At 42.7% G+C, this 9,283-nt stretch overlaps 1 protein-coding gene across 5 annotated transcripts in view; it reads right to left on the reverse strand.

The window, feature by feature from the left end:
- Positions 1-2,692: 2,692 nt before the first annotated feature.
- The window catches only part of Sytl4 (synaptotagmin like 4), a 54,267-nt gene continuing 47,676 nt past the window's right edge, over positions 2,693-9,283 (reverse strand). For 3 of the 5 annotated variants that reach the window (XM_031367577.1, XM_031367567.1, XM_031367549.1), the window contains 4 exons: positions 8,304-8,372; positions 7,769-7,868; positions 6,854-7,062; positions 2,706-4,362 (listed from right to left, as the gene is read on the reverse strand). In XM_031367577.1, coding sequence (XP_031223437.1) covers positions 4,214-4,362; positions 6,854-7,062; positions 7,769-7,868; positions 8,304-8,372 — 527 coding nt within the window. In that variant the 3' untranslated portion in view covers positions 2,706-4,213. Of the gene's footprint in view, positions 4,363-6,853; positions 7,063-7,768; positions 7,869-8,303; positions 8,373-9,283 lie in introns of all 5 variants that reach the window. The other 2 variants (XM_031367558.1, XM_031367585.1) reach the window with 2 other exon arrangements.

Below are 9,283 nucleotides of genomic sequence, written 5' to 3' on the forward strand. Positions count from 1 at the left end.
CACACACACTCTCTCCTCTTGTATGCTGGCCATTAAAGCCAGGATCTACTGAATGCCAAGCACTGCTGCTGGGAACACCTCCCCAGTCACACAGAGTGTTTCACTAGTGTTTGAAACAAAACCTTCTTCCCTTGCTTCCGAGAACAGTCTTTTATACAGTGGTGGCAGCCACATGGCCAAGGCTCAACCGCCCTGCTCCTTCAGCTTTCTCCTGGGCATCCTTGAGCAACTAGAGACAGCAAACAGGCTGGCTGGGGAGATAACAATACTCTAGCACCTACTATGTGTCAGGTGTCATCGTGAGAACATTGTAAACAAGGAAAAACTATGAAGTCAGCCATCTTCACAAGAGCCCCCGGAGGTGGGTGCTGCTGTTAGCCCCTATCTACTGGTGAAGGAATTGAATCCCAGAGAGGCTAGGCAATATGCTAAGACCCTAACAACTAGTAAGTGGCAGTCAGGTATAAACAAGAGCTGTCAAGCTCCACTCTGCCATCTGAGGAGGAAGGAGCAAAATGAAAGGCTCTCAAACCAGGAAAATTCCTCCTTAAAGCAGTGGTGAGACATAAATCACAAGCCCGCAGCTTACGCACAGAGGCAGCATTGAATCAGAGAGAAGCAATTTTAACTGGGGTTTGAGTGGAAGTCTCAGTTTTAACAGGCAAGACAAGAAGTCAGCCGGTTGCCCAGTGGAGTAGAACATGGAAGAAATGGTCAAACCAGGAAGGGGGAGGGGAAATGCCCCTTTCCTCCTTTCCATTGTCTTTTGTTTGTTTGTTTGTTTGTTTTCGAGACTTGGTTTCTCTGTGTAGCTTTGACTGTCCTGGAACTCACTCTGTAGACCAGGCTGGCCTCAAACTCAGAAATCTACCTGCCTCTGCCTCCCAAGTGCTGGGATTAAAGGTGTGTGCGACCACTGCCCAGCACTCCATTGTCTCTTGAGAGAAACACTGGATTTGCTAAAGGCAAATCATAGGCAGACAGGGAAACACAGTGAGTTCACGTAGGAAATTTCTGCTCAGACTAGGTCTGTGATTCCAAAGGCAAAGATGGAGCCTGGGGAAAGAGAAACCTTCTCCTTGTCTTTACACTAGTGCTTCAGTTGGCAAGCCAGGACATGCCAGCAGATCAAAGACCCAGAATATAACACTGGGCTCAACTGCTCCTACCTAAAGTGCCCAGCTGGGCCTGACCCTTGCATGGAAATGTTGCAAGCAAATAAACCTTAGAACAGCTTTGGAGGGGGGGGTTGTTTTGTTTCATTTTGAGTAATCAAATCCTTCTTGACTTCCTTAGGTGGGTCACACCTTAACCTCCTTGGTAGTCCTTTATAGATTATGATTTAAATGAACTAACTAGTACCCTCAGAGCTCCCAGGGTCTAAACCACAAACCAAAGAGTACACATGGTGGGACTAATGGCTCCAGCAGCATGTGTATAGTAGAGGATGGCCAAGTCGGTCATCAATGGGAGGAGAGGCCCTTGGTCCTGTGAAGGTTCTAGGCTCCAGTGTAGGGGAATGCCAGGGCCAGGAAGAAGGAGAGGGTGGATTGGTGAGCAGGGGGAGGGGGAAGGAACAGGGTTTGTTTTTTGTTTTTTGTTTTTTGTTTTTTTCCTGGAGGGGAAACCAGGAAAGGAGATATCATTTGAAGTTTAAATAAAGAAAATATGTAATAAAAAATAAAAAAAATTAAAAAAAAGAAATCCAAGTGGGAGAAAGAAACAGGCGTAGAGTCAGGGACACAGCCAGTCAGACACAAGGGGCCTGGCAGGATAAGCACCATTTAATTCCTTCCTACAGAGATCCCTTTCCCCTCCCCCTCTCCTCTTGTTCTCTTCTCTGTCCCTCTCTCCCAGTTTTTTTTTTTTTTTGCCTCTCCCCTCTTTCCTCCTCCCTCTCTTCTAATCTCTCTCACACATGCACACAGAAACACAAGCTGTGTTGTCACTGTGCTGGCCTGGCGATATCAAAAGCATTCTTATTGTCCTCCTTTGTAAATTAATTCCATTTCTCTATGGTATTTTGAAAGCATGAGCCATCCTTTTCCTTAATGCTTTGCCCTTAACATACATCCTTCTCACAGGAAGCAATCTAGTAGAGTTAGACCTGAATTCAAAATCCAATACTGTCACAGGACAAGGAGCTCATGTTTCTTTAGCTGCAAGAAGAGAAGGTTTCCTACTTCATAAGGTGTTGGAAAGAGTCAGGCAAAATTATGGTAAACCTTGGGTACAAGATGCATTTTGTGTTTGCACAGAGGCCAGGAATCACTTGAGCTAGAAACTGGGAGCCTTATTTCAAATACTTGTTGTGTAGCATCTATGATTTAGCTCTCAAATCTAAATAATGGAGAGATGAGGAAAAATCTCAACATCCCAGAGAAACCAAATAACCTAGAAACCAAATAACCTAGTGGCATGGAGCGTGCCCACCCACACCTGTACATCTCTCTTCTTCTTCCAGCAAGGGACAGTCTACAAAGCCAAAAGCCAGCTTCCATTGGTACTCAAGAGGGAAAAGAGCCCTGAGCTCAGCAAAAGTATCAGGCAGCAGTGTGGGAAAAGGCAGATTTTCTTCCCATATAGTGAGGTCCATTCGTTTCTCTGCTTCTGATCTTCAAGCTGTGAGCGATAGTGACAACACTAAGTCAGGACATCAGAGACCAGAGACAAAAAGCATCTTCGGAACTCACAAACGTAAACACTCAGGTGAGAATGCTTTATTGAAACACACATGCATCGTAAAGCAGAATACACAAGAACAAGTCTGAGCCTGGACTCTCAGGTATGTTTCCATTACAGGATCAAGCCACAGTGAAGGGATCTTTGAAAAGCATTCTACACAATGTACACCCATACTCATAACCCCTCTAGCTGCCTGCAATCCTGTGACCTTACAGGAATGCCAACTTGCAGCTGGCTCCACTGACAGGCATTTCTTCTCTGCTCCAAACACCTTCCACACGCACCTTTTTATAGACAGACTGCTATGAATGAAAAGTCCAGTTCAGAAGAATGAGTAGCAGGAAATGAAAGCTCACTAAAGCCTCTTTGAAGTCTCAACACACGCTACTCCCATGTTACACCTAGGTCAAGTTTAGGAAACAACCAGAGATAGGAACTGAAAGTAGATTGGGTGAAAAGTTAGAAGAGCTGGGTGATTTTATGCCCATATTCGTGGGACAGTAATAATCCCCAACCTGGGGGAGCACTGTGTCAGTTTAGACAGTCTTTGGCTCTTGCAGCTGAAACAGAGGTATACAGACTATGTTGGATGTAGCAGCACATCCCAGACACAAACTTAGAGAAAGCTATAATACATGAGAGTGAACATGCCTCATCTTCCATGAGGAAAACAAGGATATCTCTCTCCAACAACTGTTGTAACAGTTTACAAAAGAGAACTTAGCATAGGCTTTGAAAAACTTTATTCAGAGTCACTTGGACCTTGTGGGATCAGCTAGTAGGTCTCATGGGACATGTTAATGTCTCAGTGAAAAGGCCATTATCTAATTAAAGTGATTTTTCTAAAGTGACTCTATTATAAGGGCTCCCCAAAGGTCTCAGAAGGAGCTGGGGTATTTTCATTGCATTTCAAAGAAAAGCACTATACTCAAGCAAGGTGAAAATTGCTTAAAACAGAAGAAGTTAAAAGGTAAGTTCTAGAAGTGTATCAAGGTAGATGATGAGATAAAATACAAATTAGAGAGGAAGGACTGGCTGTTCACCCCTCTCTCATAGTCTAATAATATCTTGAACAACTAAACCTTGCTTCCAAGAGCTTCGGCCTTTGATCAGGCACACCTAGACCCACAAACTAGAACTAGTGCCAAAAGCAGCCACACTTCCAGCCAAACTGTGAGCAAACATAGCAAGATAGAAGGTAGAGAGGCTATATCCTTGCAATATAGTTTTTAAAGTTAATTAAACCAAAGAAAGAGCCAACTATGTACTCAGAAAATATACTAGACTATATATAAATAAAAACCATTTGAAAAGGCCCTTATTCTTGGCCTGCTTTAACAGAAGGAATAAGCCTGTGTCATACTAGCTAACAAAATAAGATCTGCAGAAATACATGTTTACACACACACACACACACACACACACACACACACACACAGACATTAAATTAGAAATCTTTCTTTGTGGTTGCTTTGCTTTCTTTTGACTCGGACTGACCAGGGCTGCACCTGCAGATGAGGATAGGAACTCATACACCCAGCTTCTGCTTGACCATTGAAGAACGTAGCTGCAGAGTTCCTTCTGCCCAAGACCCTGGGTACTGTCGCATCTTCTGCCACAGGCTTACTTCTTCACCAGTCGAATCCATCCAGTCCACCACTTCGCCATTACTGATCCCTGAGGGAAAACACCAAAGGAGACTGAACAGAATCCTACCACTGAGTGTATCAGGGAGGATTGGTTATAAGGCAAAGGAATCCAGCCCAGAAAAGACACTGGGGACAGCTAGCTGGCAAGCCGAGTCTACAAACACATGTGCTTCTGAGACAATGAAGAGAGTGCGGGGTGATAAATGGGACTTGAAATGACATAATGTCAATAAAGGCTTGTTGCTTAGTGACCTTTTCAGAGCTCTGGTGTCCGGCACCCCATACCAGAACTGCTACCCGTCTGTCATTGGTAACTTGACTTGATTTTCAAAAATACAGTTTATTGCATATACTGTAAGAAGGCAGTGGACTGGTTAGTAACTAGTCTATACATGGGTCCTTGACTTAACATTTTTTTTAAAAAATTGAACACCTTTTTTGTTATTTCTGAGACAGGATTTCTCACAGAAATCTTGGCTGGCCTTGAAGTTGTAGCAATCTCCCTACCTCTGCCTGCTAAGTACTTAGATAATGAGCATGTACAACCTCTAAATGCTTTTTCTATAGCTGTAAATTCTAGACCTACCATTAGCATTATGTGTTCCTACTCCTATTCTACTGTACAATAATTCATTCATTCAGTGGACATTTCCTGAGTGCCTACTGGATGCCTGCTTAGAGATACTGTGATGAACACACAAAGAATGCCCCTGCCCTAGGCAGCTCACATGAGAATAGAAAACACAATCATTATTTAAAAAAGAAACCCAAAGTAGAAAGTAATTTGGTATATTTGGAGAGCAGAGTAAAAGTTATGGTGGTTGTAATACAATAATACAGGGAAATGATACAGGAAAGATAAGAAAGGAAGAGTCACGATTATATGGGGTCTCTGGACTTGGTAAGAATTTCTAAATGTGGGAGAAGGCAGAGAGTCATAGCAATATATGAAGAGTTTTAAACAGGACAGACATGAAGTTGCTTACATGTGCAAAAATATCATTGTAGATGCTTTGTTAGGTATTCATATGTAAGTAGTATTCAAGGCCATAAGAATCCAGCAGACATTTGAAATGTAAATAAAGAAAATATCCAAGAAAAAAAAGAAAAAAGTAATAAATGAGTCTTGTATATTTACGACATATATAAAAAAAGAATCCAACAGACAAGTCCAACCGGAACTTCATGGAGCTAAGGATAATTATGAATGTGTTCCAACACAAAATCATAGCTAATTAAAGCAATGAAGTGGTTTTTTTTTAACTTTTTTGTGTGTCTTGATAATTCAATTGTACAGTTCTTGAGTATGAATACTATATTTGAAAATGTCAAGATGACATGATGTCAAAAGATTGGATAGTCTTGAGCAAGAATATTAAAAAAGAGAGAAAGAAAAAGAGCATCCAAGACCAAGTCAGAGAGCGCCATCATTTAGAGTTTGAGTACAAAATGAAGCACCCGTGAAGGAAATTCCAAAGTGATACGCAATGGAGGGAGAAGGAGTCAAAGAAGGCAAACAGTGGCAAGCATTTCAAGTCAAAGGAGGCAGTCTGCTCTATTACATAGAGCTTGAGAATTCTAGTGAGATAATAACCTCACTTTGCATGAGTAATTACTTCTTTTTGTTTGTTTGTTTGTTTGTTTGTTTTTTCGAGACAGGGTTTCTCTGTGTAGTCTTGGCTATCCTGGAACTCACTCTGTAGACTAGGCTGGCCTCGAACTCAGAAATCGCTGCCTCCCAAGTACCGGGATTAAAGGCGTGCGCCACCACTGCCTGGCGAGTAATCACTCTTAAAAGTAGTAGATGCCATAATTTAGTGGATGAAGAACAGAAAGAAAGGCCAGGAAATAGAGGTCATTCTTTTTAGAGTGAGGGGGACATGTGGTCAATGGAAACTTTGCTATTTAATCAAATTAGGCCTGAGCACACTGGTCCTGGTCTAGATCTGAGTTCTTGGGAGGTAGAGTTAAGATGATCAGGAGTTCCAGGCTAATCTGGGCTAATGAGACCCCATCTCAAAACAAAGGAAGAAATGAACAGAAAGACTGGTGTCACCAGAGCATGTGTGCATTCCTCTTCAATAGTCAAATCAAATGAAATTGATCATACAGAACAGACAGAAATTATAGAAGCAAAACCCCTGAGAAGTGGGAGGTAATGTAGAATCCTCAGAGAGCAAGAATTTGCTGGCAAGGACTATTCTCATTATAACAAGCTAGAAGATAGAAATCACAAGTCAGGTGTTAAGGTAGTTTTAGGCATTCTTTATAGGAGGAGGATGAAGTTCCTGGCCTTTAGGGTCACCTTTCTATTCATAGAACACTGTATGAGTTCTACTTTCCCTTAGGCCTAGCAGGTAGCAGGCACTCAATAAGTACTTGTTGGATGTTTATATAAAGGAAGGACATTTCTGTCAGAAAAGTTCTTTGTACATAGTGGTGGCTGAGAGCTGTGAAGAGTAAAAGAGACAAAAAAGCCTTTAAGACAAGTGATGATTGGATGGGGGAGAAAGTCTCACCAGTGCCAACACCCAGTCTGACCCCTCCCAGGAAGTCATTGCTGGCCAGGGGCTCCCGGTCCCATACAGTCAGTTCCAGGCACATGTGTTGTAGATCTTCCAGCCTCACACCATTGTAGACAAATGTATGGTTGTAGTGGGGATTCAGGGTCTTCTTCATCACAGGAGTTTTACGCTTACTGGCCTTGTTCCTCATGGGAAGGAGGTATCTGGCAGAGGGCGGGGAGTCATCAACACCTACTCAAACTGGCAATATGTGTTCCCCTTACCCCTAGCACAGGTCTAGCCCAGGATGGTAAGCCAGCACCCAGGTGCAAGTACACACAACCCTCCTTTGAATCTGCTGGGGCAGACTTCCCACTACTTCTACTAGATCATCTACTTCCTTTAACCTAAAGAGAAAAATGAAGACATTAGTCATGCTGTGGCCTTTACTCTACCAAGGCTGAGTTTAAATATGTGGTTCCATTTTTCTCATACGAGGTAAATGAAGCCATTACTCATATGTATAAGTTTAGTCAAACATGACTTCTTAGGGAGCTGAAGTCAGTAAATGATCTCTAATATAGAGGAAGCTTACAGTCTATAATAGAAATTATGGAGCCCACAGCCTTGCACCCTGAATCTAGACAGTTATGGGACATGGATTTTCATCCTAGGCTTACGGTATGAGAAAGTCAGAGCCAAACTGTCTATCATCCTCCCCTGTGAAAGTGAACACCAGACTTGAGGCCAAACTGATCTCAGACCAGGGCAAAGGTAGTGGTGGAGACTTTGCCATTACCTAATTTTAGAAACCAAGGTGCTGAGGGTGGCAGAAGGAGGGCAGGATCTATAAAGGAAAACTAAGCTAGGTTCCCCCACGAACTTGCTTGTCTTACAACTGCTTAGTTCGATGCTGGCCCAGGGACTCACCCCTTGACAAAGCTGTCTGAAGTCCCTCCTGATTTGGCAGCCGTCAGGTTCTTGGCTTCTTTGATCCACACCTGGAGTTCTCCCCCTTCCCCACCTTTACCTGTAAGGGATGTCGGCCATTGCAAGTGAACTCCCATGTCAGCAGCTGTATCCTGAACTATATAGCACATTCTCTTCTTGCTTTGGGATACTGCAAACTCCTTAACTGAATTGTGCCTGCATCCTTTGTTCCTAGCACAGTGCTCAGCATAAGCAGTAGGAACTCAACTAATAATACCAATAGCAACAAACATTTATTAGAAACTTGCTATGAACCAAACACCACCTTAAGCATTTAGTCTCCAAGTAATCCTCTTATGAGATATGCACTATGATTGCCCTTACTTCATACACAATTCGACTGAAGCTAGAAGAAGCAGTTGCCTGTCATTTGCTAAGCAATTAAAGCAGGAAGGAAGTCCTCTGCTGAGTTCTCCACCTCACCCCTTACTGCACAGGACTCACCAGAACACCATCAATTTCCACCCCCACTCACCTACCATTGTGAATATGCCTTTCCCCAACTGATCCTTTGCCCTCTGTCTGAACACTTGCTGATCTGTTTCTTTAAAAAACAACAACAAAAAAAAAATTCAAAATTATTTCAAAGAAAACTCCCGTCCTTCAATCTGATCCTTTCAAAGCTATTCTCTGTGCCTTTCTTTCCTTTCACGATCACCAATTACCCTGACAAAGAACTGACCACGCTCATCACCTCTGCTTCTCTGCCTCATCCACCGAGCCTAGTTTCTTGTGAAATCAAAATCCATTGATGCCTTCCAACCTAATTGTAACAAGCTGCAGCTTCTCAGACATCATCTATGCTGACAGCTCCTGCCCACCTCTTCAAACTTTCTCCTGGCTTTTCTGCATCCTGATGACCCTCTCCCTCTTTGACATTTTCCATCTCGTCATCCTTTTTAAATGTTGCTGTTCCTAAAGGTTCTGTCTTCACTTCTTTTCTACTCACTCTGTACACAGTCCTTGAGACCTATTGATTCCTCAAACCTACAGTGTACTTTCCTGAATATATATTATATGTGTATGTATGTATGTATGTATGTATGTGTGTATGTGTATATATATGTATATATATATATGTGATACACACATACACATACACACACACACACACACACACACACACACACACACACACACACACACACACTAATTTGGGCTTCCCATTGCCAGAAGATCAAAGGCCTTTTTTCCTTTTTATATTGGGCTCCAGACTCATCTCCAATCCCAGCTTTCCTCATGTATATACATACTCACATCATAACTCCAGTTCCACTCTAACTGATATTCCTGATCACTGACCTACAACCCCACATTTACCAGGCAAATAGATTGAGCCTTTTTTAAAACTCAAGGTCTCACTGGGCGGTGGTGGTGTACACCTTTAATCCCAGCACTTGGGACGCAGAGACAGGCAAATTTCTGAGTTCGAGGCCAGCCTGGTCTACAGAGTGA

This window comes from Mastomys coucha, chromosome X, assembly GCF_008632895.1.
Source record: "Mastomys coucha isolate ucsf_1 chromosome X, UCSF_Mcou_1, whole genome shotgun sequence".
NCBI lineage: Eukaryota > Metazoa > Chordata > Mammalia > Rodentia > Muridae > Mastomys > Mastomys coucha.